This window comes from Loxodonta africana, chromosome 3, assembly GCF_030014295.1.
Source record: "Loxodonta africana isolate mLoxAfr1 chromosome 3, mLoxAfr1.hap2, whole genome shotgun sequence".
Classification (NCBI taxonomy): domain Eukaryota; kingdom Metazoa; phylum Chordata; class Mammalia; order Proboscidea; family Elephantidae; genus Loxodonta; species Loxodonta africana.
Genome location: NC_087344.1, coordinates 69,196,481 through 69,213,610, shown reverse-complemented (window position 1 = coordinate 69,213,610; position 17,130 = coordinate 69,196,481). Strand labels below are relative to the sequence as shown.

Below are 17,130 nucleotides of genomic sequence, written 5' to 3'. Positions count from 1 at the left end.
GAGGAGGATAGAAACTAACCAGCTCAGAAGTGTTGTGGAGGAGTCCCTGGGTGGTGCAAATGGTTAAGCACTCAACTACTAACTGAAAGGTTAATGGTTTGAACCCCCCCAGAAGCACCTCGGAAGAAAGACCTGGTGATCTGCTTCTGATAGGTCACAGCCTTGAAAACTCTATGGAGCACATTTCTACTCTGCACACATGGGGTCACCATGAGTCGGAATCCACTCAACAGCAAAGGGTTTGGTTTTTTGGTTTTAATGTGCTATGAGCCAAACGAAAAACCAAACCCACTGCTGTCGAGTCGATTCCGACTCAGCCACCCTGTATGTGCTACAGGGAAGTATATAATCAACCTGGAGAATGATTCACATGGAGGGATCAAAAGTCAGCATGTGGCTCTGCTTTATTTCCTATATCTGTTTCTCAGAGTGAGTTGGGACAGTGAAGTTTTCAGTTACCATGTGGTCTGTGTCTTTGTTTTGGCAAATCCAGACCCAACGCTGACCATGTGTGCAGACCCCGGCGTGCCGCAGTTTGGGATACAGAACAATTCCCAGGGCTACCAGGTAATGAGGTCAGCCAAGATCGGCCCTTCCTGCCTCCTGTCACCTCCTGTCACTGTGAGCATCAGAGACCCCAGGGACCTTTTCTGGGAGAGCATTGGCTAGAACTAAGGGAGAACAAGACCTTGGAAGCTGAAGAAAGGAGGTGCTCTGCCATTTTGAACCATGCTCCACATGAGGGCCATTCAGAAGCAGGAAGGTGTTTACATCAGAGAAGCTGATGTGGAAAGACAGATCACATGTAGTTCTACAAGCACCTCCCAGCAACCCCATGTAGCTGGGGCAGGATGTTTGTGGGAATTTAGAAATAAGTAAGACAGATAGGCCTACTCACCTCAAGACGCTCATATGCTACCCACCAACACAGGGTTCATTCAGGGGACAAAAGAGAGGCAGGTACCATGCACATGTCAGCACGTAGGCTCTGTGGACACATCTCAGAATCAGCTTTGGGAGGAGGGGATTTGGACAGTCTGGAATGGGACACTCTGAACAGAGAAAGGAATGAATTGTAAGGGTTAAGAGTAGAAGCACTTAAACGAGTGAGACACTATTGCATTGGCGTGGGTGAAAGAAGAGGGTGGGGTTGGGCAGGAGAATTAACAGTGGATGTGGAGAGAAGGGAAGGGTTTGGGATATGTTTTGTAGGTAGAACCAAGAGGCCTTAGGGATAGACTAGATTGAGGGGTTGACGGAAAAGAAGGAATAAAGGATGGCTTGAGATTTTTGAGTTGCACGACTGTGTGGATAATGGTGTCACTTGCTGAATGAAATGATGAAGTCCAAGAGAGAAGCAGCTTGGCATGGAAGAGGGAGTGGAAACTTTGAGTTTCCCTTTGTGTTTGAATTTGACCCAGTAGGAAATAGGAACTTTTTGAGAAGGAGAGAGGTATAATCCAAGTTGCAGTTTAGAAAACTGATCTGGCCGCATTATGCCAAATGGATTGGAGAAGGAGAGGTTGGAGTTGGTGGTTGCAAAAGTGTGGAGTCAGACAGTGAGGGGCTAGTGGAAGGTGAGGGTGGGAAAATGACTGAGCAGAGGGAGAGTGAGGGAAGGTGACAGTTCTGTTCAACAGATATTTACAAAGCGCAGTGCCAGGTTCTCTGAGGGATGTATCTACAACTAAGACAAGCTTCCTATCTTTAGTCTCCTTAGCCATGAAGATAGTGCTGGACCAGGCAGCATTTCATTCTGTTATACACAAGGTCACCACGAGTCGGAATCAGCTCAACAGCACCTAACAATAGCCAGTCCTTAAGGAATTTACACACAGAAAGAGACATAGATAACTAAGGATTTTATTTTGTGCAGATCTTCACATTTTATAAAATGCTTTCAAATCCACCGTCACATTTGAGCGCCACAACGTTCCAGTGTAGATGAGGCAGGGATAGTCAGCCACACATTCTACATAAGATTACTAAGATGTAGAGAGTTTCAGTGAGTAAATGTAGAAGCCAGAACTCAGACCCAGGGCCTTTGGATTCTGACTCGGGCATGTTGCCCATCCCAGCAGAGTGTGCTGTGTTTCATAACAGTATCAATGTGGCTCAGGGGATTGGATAAGGGCTTGTGGAAGAGGCACGATATAAGCTGCCTTAAAGGATAAATAAGATTTAATCAAGCAGAGAAGGATGTTCCAGGCAGAGGCCATGGGTAGAATTTGGGTCAGTGAGAAAGTAAGTAATCCAGTGTACAAATGGGTGGAGGGCTACTTTGGAGCATTGCTGAATGGAAGGTGATGATGGGACCTTCTGGTCTTGCTGCAGGTTGGGAGCACAGTGCTCTTTCGTTGTCAGAAAGGCTACCTACTTCAGGGCTCCACTACCAGGACCTGCCTCCCCAACCTGACCTGGAGTGGAACCCCACCTGACTGCATCCGTGAGTGCGGACTTCATTCCAAGAAAACTCTTGGCCACGTGTTATCTCCCCCGGCAGGTCACCCACTGCATACTTAAATGCTGTGAATGATAGGGAGCTCACATCTTCTCATTTGTACACATATTGGTCTTTTTGTAGTTCTTACCCCTTGGAGCCTTACAGAAGACATTTAATTTCCCTTCCACACAAAAGCCTTTCTGATATTTGAAGGCATCCCCATACTAAGGCAGATTCCAGTAGCAGCAAAAAGTAACAACTACAAGACCAGGCCTCAGGATGGAGATTTCAAGGTTTTGACCAAAATTATTCCTTCTTCCCTCAAAAAAAGTGCTGCAGGCTTGGATTCCTCCAGGCTTGACCAAGCTAGTGTCCTCATTATCTCCATCTTGGCCATTTATATTGGCATCAAAGTTGGGGAAGCGAGAAGATGGGGTGGGAAGAGGGGAAGGGTCTTCTGGGAGCAAAAGGGATAGGAAGGGGATGATTCATGTATAAACAAGGGAATGGCCAGAAAGGCTTCCTGAAGACTCTAATCTCTCCAGGTCCAACAATCTCTTTCCTCTCACCCAGCCCACCACTGCAAGCAGCCAGAGACGCCAACCCATGCCAATGTTGGGGCCCTGGACTTGCCCTCCATGGGCTACACGCTCATCTATTCCTGCCAGGAGGGCTTCTCCCTGAAGGGTGGCTCTGAGCACCGCACCTGCAAAGCAGATGGCAGCTGGACAGGCAAACCACCCATCTGCCTGGGTGAGTGACCCCCTCAGTGGGAGACCAAGGTGACAGCTGAGATTGAGGTCACAGAGAGCCAAAGAGAAGTGTGTTAGCTTCCTAAGGCTACCATAACAAATTTCTACAAACATGATTGTTTAAAGAAACAGAAGTTTAATCTCTCAAGGTGTTGGCAGGGCTGTGCTCCTCCTAAAGACTATATGAGAAATTCGTTCCTTGCCTCTTCCAGCTACTGGTGGCTGCCAGGATTCCTTGGCTTGTGGCCACATTATTCCTATCTCTGCCTCCACCTTCACATGGCCTCTTCTGTCTGTGTCTTTGTGTGTCTCTTATAAGGACACTTGTCACTGGGTTAGGGTCCACCAGGCTGATCCAGAATGATCTCATCTCAAGATTCTTAACTAATTACATCTTCAAAGACCCTTTTTCAAGAAAAGGTTAGATTCACAGGTTCTAGGGATCGGCACATGCACATATTCTTTTTTTTTTTTTTTTTTACTCAATAATACACTAAAAGAAGGAAGAAACATCGTTTCCAGGAGGTAGATCCTGCTTTTGATTTTCTGAAATGTCAGGCCTCTAGGAGACCAAACAGAGAGCAGTCTAAAGAGAGGCACATATTGAAGGCATCCCAAGTTTTATTTTGCTACCTTCTACCTGAGTTTAAACATACCCGCATAGGATTATGTTTATTCATCAGGCAGTGAAAACCTCTTTGGTTCCATCAAACTGGAATCACATATCACACATTATAACTCTGATTATATAGCACCCTTCAAAAATCATTTGGGGGTTACCAAGGTATCCCAGGAAACCCTTGTGGTGTAGTGGTTAAGAGCTATGGCTGCTAACTAAAAGGTCAGCAGTTCTAATCCACCAGGTATTCCTTGGAAACTCTATGGGGCAGTTCTACTCTGCCCTGTAGGGTCCATATGAGTGGAAATTTGACTCCACAGCAACGGGTTTTGTTTGGTATCCCAAGCCTCCGTCCCCCTTCTCTTAATTTATTCATTCTCTATTTATTGAGCATTATCAATATGCCGTGCCTGTGCTGAGCTTGGAGGGTACAGAGGAAAAAACACAAATCCTGCCCTGGAGCTGCATTCCGCTGCAGGATACAGACAGAAAAGTCATCAGATATAGACCCACTGCTATCGAGTCAATTCCTGTAGAAGTACCTTAAAAAACAGAGGTGCACTTAATGCCATGGGAATGAGGAAGAAGGTCACGAATTCAGCCTAAGGAAGGAAGGAAGAAGTCAGGGAAGACTTCCTGGAGAAAGTGATGTCTAAGTCCAAAAAGGATAAAGAATCAATTTGATGCTAGAATGGCATTACACCGTCTGTAACAGGTGCTGATCTCACCATATGCCAAGCATTGTTCTAAGAATTCTGTGTGTATTAGCTCACTTAATCCTCATGATAATCCTTCAAGGCAGGAGCATTCATATCTCCATTTAATATATGAGGAAACTGAGGCACAGTGAAGTTAAGTAATACACCTAAGGTCACTGGCTGGTAAGGGGCAAAAATGATATTCAAACCTTCACGGTCTAACTTCAAAATCTACGCTTTTAACCACTTTGCTATACTACCCCTCAAAGAGAGAGGGAGTTTCAGATTCAGAGCCTTTATTAGAGCTAGAATTTAATAACATTGCTTTATTTTCACTGCATGAGTTGTAAATTTCTTTTATTTATTGAAAGTAATATTTGTTTTTCATATATTTAAAGACTTTCTTTTTTAAAGTTACATTTATTTAAGTTTTAGGATATGATTTAATTTAAAGAAAAATATTAATAATAATAAAATACAAGTGGGCCAGCGTGGCAGACTGAGCTGGCTCTTCCTCCCACTCCAGACATATAATTATGTAATAACATCAATAAAGAATGTGTATACATAGCCAAGGATATTCATTTTTGACAGCTTGGTTGACACTGAATCCTACACAGCTCTCTGGTTATAAAATGATGAGTAAAACATAATGAACGTTTTAAATGTATAGTTGAGCTCTCAAGAAAGTAAAGGAAATCCCCAGGCTCACAACAAGACCAAAAACAAACAGGAAGCTGAAAATCTGAATGGTTAAACAGAACTGAAGCTACAACTGCTCTCAGGACATTGACCAGGAACCTGAAGTTTAAGAATCCCACAGAGGACAACAGGCAAGGCCTTGGGCCTTGAAAGGTAGAGAGCTGAAATAGGAATCCCACCCCCCACCCCCTTTCCCATAAGCCAGAACCCTCAGAGATCTAACCCTCAGTGAAACATTGGATTAAAAAATATCTTCCCTCCAGGAAAGGAAGGCAGAATCCTGGAATTAAAAAGTCTCCTCTGGGAATTTACAACTGTGAGTCTACTTTATGTGAGTTTGGTGTTTGTATTAATACTGACTAAATAGGACAGGACACCCTAAACCAAGAAATAAAGTGGTCCTCAGGTGAACAGCCTGAGATAGTGTAATCCTGTCTGGAGGCAACATCCTCAACTCAGGACCCAGAGAATTCCCAGTTAACGATTGGCAAATGAGCTCAAACTCCTAAATTACAAGACTCATGAGAAATAAAATGCCTTGAGCAAGAGCAAAAAATAAACAAGAGAAATGAACAAAAAATGCAGCGAAAGTAATTTATAAAAAATAAAATTAGAATCAAAAGAATGATTCAATTAAATATGACTTTGCAGAGCCTCAGCAAAAATGGAAACCAGAAAAAAAATTTTTTTCAGTTCAAACTCCTGAGAGGTAATAACTATCAACCTTCTTAGTGGAGACAAGGGTGAATCCTCCTTGAGATAAGATAACATCATCTAGAGTTCCTGCAACGTTTTTGTCAACAATGTCTGGCACTCGATCACAAACACTTGGTATGCCAAAAGACAAGACCACATAACCGAAAACCAAGGAGAAAAACAGATAATAGAAACAGAGCCACAAGTGATATTGATATTAGCTCGCGAAGACCTTCAAATAAATATGATTAATAGGTTCCAAAAGTAGAGGAAAAGATAAATAAAATACATGAAAACATTGAGAATTTCACTGGAGAATTAGTCTGTAAGAAACAAATGGAGATTCCAGGACCCTTAGTGAGCAGATAAAGTTGAGAAATCTCATAGAAAATAGAACAAAAGGTAAAGAGATGGCAATAAAAAAAAAAAGAGATGGCAATAGGAACCAAAAAAAAAAAAAACCAGAAAAAGATATTCAACATCCAACTAGTAGGGGAAGAGCATATCAAAGAAATAATATCATAAGAAAATTTTCCAGAAATGAAAGATACAAGTTTTCTTCTTGAAAATCGTTATTGTTGTCATTAAGTGCTATTGAGTCAGTTCCAGCTCATAGCGGCCCTACGCACAAAACGAAACACTGCCCGGTCCTGCATCATCCTCACAATTGTTTCTATGCTTGAGCCCATTGTTGCACCCACTGTGTCAATCCTTTTCCTTAAGAGTCTTCCTCTTTTTTGCTGACCCTCTACCAAGCATGATGTCCTTCTCCAGGGACCGATCCCTTCTTGAAACACGTCCAAAGTATGTGAGACGAAGTCTCGCCATCCTTGCTTCTAAGGAGCATTCTGGTTGTACTTCTTCCAAGACAGACTTGTTTGTTCTTTTGGCAGTCCATGGTATATTCAATATTCTTCATCAACACCACAATTCAAAGGCATTGATTCTTCTTCAGTCTTCCTTATTCATTGTCCAGCTTTTACATGCGTTTGAGGCAATTGAAAATGCCATGGCTTGGGTCAGGCCCACCTTAGTCCTCAAGGTAACGTCTTTGCTTCTCTTGCAGCCAATTTGCCCAATACAATGCATCTTTTGATTTCTTGACTGCAGCTTCCATGGGTGTTGCATGTGGATCCAAGTAAAACGAAATCCATGACAACCTTAATCCCTTCTCCATAGACCGTGATGTTGCTTATTGGTCCAGTTGTGAGGACTTTTGTTTTCTTTATGTTGAAGCGTAATCTGGCTGAAGGCTGTGGTCTTTGATCTTCATCAGTAAGTGCTTCAAGTCCTCTTCACTTTCACCAAGTGAGGTTGTGCCATCTGTGAAACACAGATTGTTAATGAGTCTTCCTCCAATCTTCATGCCCTGTTCTTCATCATACAGTCCAACTTCTTGGATTATTTGCTCAGCTTACAGATTGAATAGGTATGGTGAGAGGATACAATCTTGACGCACACCTTTCCTGACTTTAAACCATTCGGTATTCCCTTGTTCTCTTTGAACGACTGCCTCTTGATTCATGTACAGATTCCTCATGAGCACAATTAAGTGTCCTGGAATTCCCACTCTCTGCAATGTTATCCATAATTTGTTATGATCCACACAGTCGAATGCCTTTGTGTAATCAATAAACCACAGGTAAACATCTTTCTGGTATTCTCCGCCTTCAGCCAGGATCCGTCTGACATCAGCAATGATATCTCTGGCTCCACACCCTCTTCTAAATCCAGCTTGAATTTCTGGCAGTTCCCTGTCGATATACTGCTGCAGCTATTTTTGAATGATCTTCAGCAAAATTTTGCTTGCATGTAATATTAATGATATTGTTTAATAATTTCTGCTTGCATCACCTTTTTGGGAATAGGCATAAATAGGGATTTCTTCCAGTCAGTTGGCCAGGTAGCTGTCTTCCAAATTTCTTGGCATAGACGAGTGAGCACTTTCAGCACTCCACCCATTTGTTGAAACATCTCAGTTGGTATTCTGTCAATTCCTGGAGCCTTGTTTTTCGCCAATGCCTTCAGTGCAGCTTGGACTTCTTCCTTCAGTGCCATTGGTTCCTGATCATATGTTACCTCCTGAAATGGCTGACCATTGACCAATTATTTTTGGTATAGTGATTCTGTGTTTTCCTTCCATCTTCTTTTGATGCTTCCTGTGTTGTTTAATACTCTCCCTGTAGAATCTTTCAGTATTGCAACTCAAGGCTTGAATTTTTTCTTCAGTTCTTTCAGCTTGAGAAATGCTGAGCATGTTCTTCCCTTTTGGTTTTCTATCTCTAAGTCTTTGCATATGTCATCATAATACTTTACTTTGTCTTCTTGAGCCACCCTTTGAAATCTTCTGTTTCAGAGTCTCTTGTGACATCCATTTTGGTCTTTTCTTTCTGTCCTGTCCTTTCAATGACCTCTTTCTTTCTTTGTGTATGATGTCCCTGATGTCATTCCACAACTCGTCTGGTCTTCAGTCATTAGAGTTCAATGTGTGAAATCTATTCTTGGGATGGTCTCTGAATTCAGGTAGGATATACTTAAGGTCATACTTTGACTCTCGTGGACTTGTTATAATTTTCTTCAGTTCCAACTTGACCTTACATGTGAGCAATTGATGGTCTGAACTGATGATATGGAGCTTTTCCATTGTCTCTTTCCACAGATGTAGTCAGTTTGATTCCTGTGTATTCTGTCTGGCAAGGTGCATGTGTATAGTCACTGTTTATGTTGGTGAAAAAAGGTATTTGCAATGAAGTTGTTGGTCTTGCAAAATTCTATCATGCCGTCTCCAGCGTCGTTTCTATCACCAAGGCCATATTTTCCAACTACCAATCCTTCTTTGTTTCCAACTTTCACATTCCAATCATCAGTAATTAATCGATGCATCCTGATTGCATGTTCGATCAACTTAAGACTGCGGAAGCTGATACAAATCTTCAATTTCTTCCCATCTGTGGCCTTATTGGTTGGTGCATAAATTTGAATAATAGTCATATTAACTGGTTTTCCTTATAGGCATATGGATATTGTGCTGTCACTGACAGCATTGTACTTCAGGATAGACCTTGAAATGTTCTTTTTGACAATGAATGCAATGCCACTTCTCTTCAAGTTGTCATTCTCAGCATAGTAGACCATATGATTGTCCATTTCAAAATGTCCAATACCAGTCTATTTCAGCTCATGCCTAGGATATCAATCTTTATGTGTTACATTTCATTTTTGGCTATTTCCTATTTTCCTAGATTCATACTTCTCACATTCCAGCTTCTGATTATTAATGAACGTTTGCAGCCGTTTCTTCTCATTTTGAGTCATGCCGTATCAGCAAATGAAGGCCCTAAAAGCTTGACTCCATCCACTTCATTAAGGTCGACTCTACTTTGAGGATGCAGCTCTTCCTCAGTCATCTTTTGAGTGCCTTCCAACCTGAGGGGCTCATCTTCCAGCACTATTACAGACCATGTTCCACTGCTGTTCATGAGGTTTTCACTGGCCAATTCTTTTCAGAAGTAGACTGCCAGGCCCTTCTTCCTAGCCTGTCTTAGTCTGAAAGCTCAGCTGAAACCTGTCCGCCATGGGGGACCCTGCTGGTATTTGAATACTGGTGTCATATCTTCCAGCGTCACAGCAACACACGAAATTGAAAATACCACTAAATAATCTCTCCGGCCATTAAATTAAAAACAAATAAAATCATCAAAATTGTATCATTATGAAATTTTAACACTGTTGATAGAGACAATCCAAAAAAACTTCCAGAAAGGAGAAAAAACTGTTAACATACAAAGGATAGTAGTAAAATAGTTAAAGTAAAAAGCTAAACTGCCAAAGATATGCAGCAATTTAGCAGCTTAAAGTACAAAGAAGTTTATTTCTCTGTCATAGAACATCCAGGACAGGAAGACAGATTGCTGTGCTTCCAGGGACCAGGATTCCTTTTATCTTGTTTCTCTGCCATTCCCAGTAGTTTTTTCTCTTTCTGCCCTGTCTGTTGAAGGTAGATCACAGGCACATCCATGTTCTACCTCCTAGGAAAAGGGAAGAGCATGGAGGAGTACATGTCCAATGATTTAAAGCCCAAGACTGGAAGTGGCACTCATAATTTCTGCTATAACGTTGTCACATGGCTATACTGAGCTACAGGCGAGCTGAGCAATAAAGCCCCTCATTTGGCAACCATGTGCCTGACTACAACTCTATTACTGTAGAAGAAGGAAAGGATGGGCTTTAGTGGACAAGCAGCAGTCTCCCCATATGAGGAAATCATAGAGCATCGGACCGTAGCAGCAACACTGGAAGCCAAAAGACAGTGGAGCAGTAATCTCAGGATTATGAAGGGAAATTATTTTCAACCTGGAATTTGAACACAGCAGATGATCAATCAAGTGTGAGGATAAAATAAATATATCTTCAGAAAGGCAAGGCCTTAATAATTTTATCTCTCATGCACCATTTTGAAAAAGCTACAGAGGCTGGCTATCTCCAAATAAGGCAATAAACCAAGAAAGAGGAAGATATGGGATCCAGGACATGGAGGTCCCCTAAAGGAGAGGTTAGAGTATTCCCAAGGAAGTGATGAAGGGAGGTCACAGGGCAATAAATGTAGACCAAATGTGTAGGGCAACCAGTTTAGACTGAAAATTTTATTTATCAAACTAATATAAATAGTTTAGACGGAAGTAGGATAGAGGGCTTCAAGAGGAATAATTGCCAAGTAGGTAGGTGGGTGAGTGAATGAGTAAGTAAATAAATAACTGAACAATACTGATGTGCCTGGTGATATTGAGAGGAAATTTATACTCCTAAAAGATACAGACTGAATTAGTGATAATAGACTGAAACCAAGTAAATAAATTTAAGGGAGGTAAAAGGCAATTACAAACTCCTAGAGGAAAAAATTTATCAAGAAAATGAATATAATACATTACAGAGCTTAGCTATGAATAATAATATTTGTATTATCTTCATAGTATAAATATTATTATTCATAGCTAAGCTCTGTAATGTATACTTATTTAGCCAAAAGAATGCTATGTAATGCTATTAGAAAGACGTAGAAAGGATGTGATGTAAAAACAATTAAATCCTAATATCTCTTAGTAGTGGGGGCATTGGCGGTTCAGTGGTAGAATTCTCAGCTTCCGTGCAGGAGACCTGGGTTTGATTCCCAGTCAGTGCACCTCATGTACAGCCACCACCCGTCTGTCAGTGGAGGCTTGCATGTTGCTATGATGCTGAACATATTTCGGCAGAGTTTCCAGAATAAAATGGGCTAGGAAGAAAGGCCTGGTCATCTACTTCTGAAAATCAGCCAACAAAATCCCTATAGATCACAATGGTCCAATCAGCAACATTTCCCATTGTGCATAGGTCACCATGAGTCTGGGCTGACTCAACAGCTGCAAACAACAACAATCTCTTCGTTAAGAGTCAATAGATAATGTCTAAAGTTGAAAATCAAGATATAGCAGAAAAACCTTGTTTTTTTTTTTGGAAATTTGATAGTAAGTTCTGGAAGAGATAGCTATAAGAATTAAAAGTGATTCCCCCTGAGGTGCAGGAACTTGGGGAGGGAAGCAAGGGAATGGCTACTTTTTGTTAATAAGCATTGTAATTCTATTTGACTTTTTAAATTATTTATGTGTCTTAGTTATCTAGTGCTACTCGTTACTATAAGAGAAATACCGCAAGTAGATGGCTTTAACAAAGAGAAATTTATTCTCTCACAGTCTAGTAGGCTAGAAGTCCACATTCAGGGCATCAGTTCCAGGGGAAGGCTTTCTTTCTGTTGGCTCTGGAGGAAGGTCTTTGTCATCAATCTTCCCCTGGACGAGGAGGTCCTCAGAACAGGGACCCTGGGTCCAAAGGATGCACTCTTCTCCTGGCGCTACTTTCTTGGTGGTATGAGGCCCCTCATGTCTCTCTGTTTGCCTCTCTCTTTTGTATCTCAAAAGAGATTGGCTTAAAATACAACCTGATCTTGTAGATTGAGTCCTGCCTCATTACCATAACTGCCACTAATCCCACCTCATCAACTCCATAGAGATAGGATTTACAACACGCAGGAAAATCACATCAGAAGACAAAATGGTGGATAGTCACACAACATTGGGAACCACAGCCTAGCCAAGTTGACAGACACCTTTGGGGGACACAATTCAATCCATTAACAAAACATTATGTTAGTCTGATAACAAAACATTATGTTATGTAAAAGAAAGAAAGCCCCTCCTCCTTCTGCTAAGCAATCCACTCTACTGAGCAAAGTATTAGCAAGCCTGAAGAATTGACGTCATACATACAATGCTCTCTGGCCACAGGTCAGTGATATTGGGCAGAGGGGGAGGATGGGTTAGGAATAATAAAATTATAACTTACCAAAGAAAAAAGAATACAAGCCATGTGTTAGGGAATAGAAAAACTTCTAAATAATTCATGAGTCAAAGAAGAAATTAAAAAATATTTAGAACTCAACAGCAACAAAAACACTACATATCAAAACTTGTGGGACCCACACAAAGTGGTTCATAAAGGAAAACACACAGACTTAAGTGAATATATCAGAAAAGAAAACTGAAAAATAATAAGCTAAGTGTTAGCTTATAAATTCCAAAAGTGAGAACGTGTATAAGAGGGTAAAATAAGAACAGAAATTAGTAAAACCAAGAAAATATGAAGGACCCACAAACACCAAAGCTAGCTCTTTGAAAAGATTGATGTTTCCATTTCTGTAAAGAAGGCTGTTGGAATTTTTATTGGAATTTGGAATTTGTAATCCAATGAGGGTGGGTCCTGCCTTGCACAACACTTTGAGTCAATTGAGAGACACCAGGCCTTTGAGAAAGAGAAAGTAGACTTTATTGCAAGCCAGTCGAGCAAGGAGCTCGGAGATTGTCTCAAATCAAGCTCCCGAGGTTGGGGATTCTAGGGCAGTTATAGGGCTCAGGATAGGGAAGTTATACATAATTTATGAAGTTTCCGGGACTAGGTGGGCAATTTCAGGAATTAATTAACATGTATGGGGGTACATTGGGGGGTGCAATATGGCAGCTAGGGGCATATGCTTTTTGGGGGGGTGACGCATGAAGTTTATCTAAGGACAGCTTTTCAGCTTATTGCTCATGTCCAAATTGAGGGGAAGGGGTGGAGTTGGTGAATAGTGAAGCGGCCTTGAGTAGAAAAGCAGTAAGAGGACCTTGGGCACAGAAGGCCTTATCAGGAATTCACAAGCCCAGGTGTGATGGGGTGGGGGGGAGAAGTGTAACCCTGTCTTACATTTCAGGAGGGAGACCAGTTTAACCCTATTGGTTACATAATTGTATTAAATCTATAGGTCACTTTGGGTAGTATCGACATCTTAAGGATCTTAAGTCTTCCAGTTCATGGACACGGAAGGTCTTTCCATTTATGTAGATCTTTCAAATCTCTTTGAGCAGGGTTTTATAATTTTCATTGTATAAGCCTTTCACATCCCTGGTTAAATTTATTCCTAGAAACTTTATTCTCTTAGATTGCTATTGTAATTGGAAGTGTTTTCTAATTTCCATTTCAGATATCTCATCACTGGTGTATAGAAACCCAACTGATTTTTGTTTGTTGATCTTGTACCCTGCAACTTTGCAAAATTCCTTTATTGCCTCTGGAAGCCTTCTTGTGGATTCTTCAGGGTTTTCTTCTTTTCTCATTTGGGTATCTTTTATTTCTTTTTCTTGTCTGGCTAAGACTTCCAATACAATACTGAATAGGAGTGGTGAGGGCAGGTATCCGTGTCTCATTCCTGATTTCAAACGGAAAGCTCTCAATCTTTCTCCACCATTAAGTATAATGTTGGCTGTTGTCTTTTTCATAAATGCTCATAATCATGTTGAGGAACTTCCCTTCTATTCCCTTCTGTCTTGTTGAGGGTTTTTATCAAGAAAGGGTGTTGTATGTTATCAAATGCCTTTTTTTGCTTCAATAGAGATATCATGTGGTTCTTCTTTGTTCTATTAATGTGGTGTATTACATTGATTGGGAACCCTGGTGGCATAGTGGTTAAGTGCTACAGCTGCTAACCAAATGGTCAGTGGTTCGAATCCACCAGGTGCTCCTTGGAAACTCTACGGGGCAGTTCTACTCTGTCCTATAGGGCCGCTATGAGTCAGAATCGACTCGATGGCACTGGGTTTATTACACTGATTGATCTTCTAATGTTGAACCATCCTCACATTCCTGGAATTGTTCCCACTTGGTCATGGTGTGGGACTCTTTTAATATGATGTTGGATTCTAAAAACAGGGTTTTTTAATATGGGATTCTTAATGGGGCCATTCAGGGGAATCTATGCACAAAGATGTGAAAATATACATCTTTATTTTCCTTTACCTCTTACTGAAATTTTCTTTAATTTTGAATGTAGACAACAACCCATAATAGTGTTAGCAATGCCTGTGACTTTTTCACCAATAGAAATTGCTGATATTTTCACATTGTATTACAATTGTTATAGATATCATGAAATAGTGTTTATGCTCCTGACTACTTCAAGATTATGGTAGTTACTAAACCCACTGTTATATAAAGAATAAAGAATCACATATATATCCTTAATTCTTATTATGTATAAACATAGTGGATATAATTGATCTACTTTATAATCCTTTGAATTTTATTATTCTGAAAAGGGGCCCATCAGCATCATTAGACTGTCAATGGGCTCCTTGGCACAAAGAGTTAAGAATCCTGGTCGAGGAGGATCAGTCCAAAGGAAGATCTAAGGAACCCACCAATGTAATGTCAGAGAGGTGCCCGTTATTTTTGTAAGAGTCTGGGCCAGTGGCTGAGCGTGTTTTCTTCTGTTCTCTTTCCCCAGCAGAGGTCCGGCCCAGTGGGAGACCCATCAACACCGCCCGGGAGCCACCACTCACCCAAGCATCGGGTATGTATAGTCCAGATCTTGGGCTCAAGAAACTCGTGTAGCCTCTTTCACCCAGTTACCCATCAGCATGCCTATGATTTGCTGAGTACCCAATGGATGGGCATGAAAACTGTCTGTAGACCCAGACAGATGTTCTCACCTATCTCCTAACCCCAGCCTGACTTCAGGAGAACATGAGCCTCATGGAAGCAGAAAACTCATCCAGAAGAGAGAGCTAAGGCCTTCCAGACATGTAGCCTAAGCTTCAAGCTCTAGAGCCATTGATTACCACAATCCTTCCTGGCATAGGACCAGCTAGTGTATGGTCATACAGAGCCAGGCCCTGCCTGGAACTCCTAGACACGTAGACCCAAATCCTACCCAGGGAACCTCCTAGAAGTGCTTTCATTTCTAAGACAGGCATTTGAAGTCGCTGGGTGGTTACAGTTAACGCTTAGCGCTAACCAAGAGATTGGAGGTTTCACTTCACCTAGAGTTGCCTCAGAAGAAAGGCCTGGTTATCTGCTTCCAAAAAATCAACCATATGGAGTAGAATTCTGCCCTCACACACATGCGATCACCGTGAGTTGGAATCGATTCCATGGCAACTGGTTCAGTTTTTTTCATGTCTTTCAAAGTGTGATGTCCAGAACTGGACACAAAACTGTAGGTGTGGTCTAACCAATGCAAAATCATCATAAGCTCTCATGTCCTTTTTTGAACCTTGTACTTTTACTTACCACAGGAGCATGTGTGTTATACAGGAAAGAAGACTAGATTTGGAATCATAAACTCAGTTCAGGTTCCATTTTGGTCACTGACTAGCTGTGTCCTTGGGCAAATGAACTTCACCTCTTGAGCTTCAGTTTATTTTTCAGTAAAACGGAAATTACAATACTTTCCTTAGAGAATTATTATAAGCATAAATAATGATTTTAACAGCTATCATGCATTAGGTGCGTCAATGTACCTAACAGCATGTGACATATGATTTGCAACATTAGATCTTTTAACCCCTGCAATAGCCCTGATGAGATTGGTCTGAGTGCCCACATTTGCAGAACTACAGGTGTGGCCTGTACAGGTGAGGAAGCTGAGGCTCTTGCACATGGTCAAATAGCTGGTAAGTGGCGGAGCCAAGATTAGCATCCAGGTCTGCCTGACTTCATGAGCCCATGCTCCCATCCACCACACTATACTGACATGTTAGTTTTCTGTCTTCTCTCTTCTTCCTTTTCTCCATATTTTAACTTCCTTTCCTCCTTTTTTCCCTTTTCTTCTTTTTCCTGCTAATTCCTCCTTTCTCTTCCATCCTTATTCATTTCCTCCTTTGCTCTTATCTACCCTCTCTCTCCTTCTTCCCTCCATCCATCCACTCAGAGACACAAGAGGATCACAAGATGGCCAGAGAACTCTACCACCCTCCCTGTGTTAGACACTGGGTAAAAAGAAACAATCTCAGAGAGGGAGCTGGGATGGGGCAACAGGTGGCCTCCCTTCTACCAGCACACACAAAGTCCCTCTCACTTCCGTTTCTCAATTCCTCTAGTTCCTGGGGATGTTTTTGCCAAGAATTCTCTGTGGAAGGGGGCCTATGAGTACCAGGGGAAGAAGCAGCCGGCCATGCTCAGAGTGACTGGTTTCCAAGCTGTCAGCAGCAAAGTCAATGCCACCATGATTGACCACAGCGGTGTGGAACTGCATTTAGCTGGTAAGGTGCAGGCCGCCTGGCGAAAGTAAGGTTGGAGCAGGCACACGCCCTTTGTAAGGATGAGTCTAATGTCATTGCATTGTACTGTATGCAAGACTTAGACATGTCTGGGGGGCAGGAGGAGGGGGAAAGTCTATTTGTCTTTGTTTACATGATAAAAGCATCACGGATTAAATGCAAATTGTTAGATGGCAAAGGGCTAATAACATGAATATATAAAGAACTCTTATAAATAAAGACCACTATCTCTAAAATCAAGGACATTGGTGCTTCAGTAGTAAGATTCCCACCTTCCACATGGGAGACCCAGGTTTGATTCCTACTCAATGTATCTCACCTGTCTATCGGTGGAGGCTTGTGTGTTGCTATGATGCTAAACAGGTTTCAGTGGAGCTTTCACACTGTTGTGGGTTGAATTGTGTCCCCAAAAAATACGTGTATCGATTTGGCTGGGCCATGATTCCCAGTATTGTATGATAGTCCACCATTTTGTCATCCAACGTGATTTTCCTGTGATGTAAATCCTTCCTCCATGATGTTAATGAGGGGGGATGGACAGCAGTTGTGCTGATGAGGCAGGATTCAATCTACAAGATTGGATTGTGTCTTGAGC

At 41.6% G+C, this 17,130-nt stretch overlaps 1 protein-coding gene across 1 annotated transcript in view; it reads left to right on the top strand.

The window, feature by feature from the left end:
* The window catches only part of CSMD2 (CUB and Sushi multiple domains 2), a 797,331-nt gene that overhangs the window by 773,214 nt on the left and 6,987 nt on the right, over positions 1-17,130 (top strand). The window contains 5 exon segments of the mRNA XM_064281672.1: positions 494-567; positions 2,335-2,446; positions 3,017-3,196; positions 14,765-14,827; positions 16,356-16,517. Of these exon segments, the coding sequence (XP_064137742.1) occupies positions 494-567; positions 2,335-2,446; positions 3,017-3,196; positions 14,765-14,827; positions 16,356-16,517 (591 nt within the window).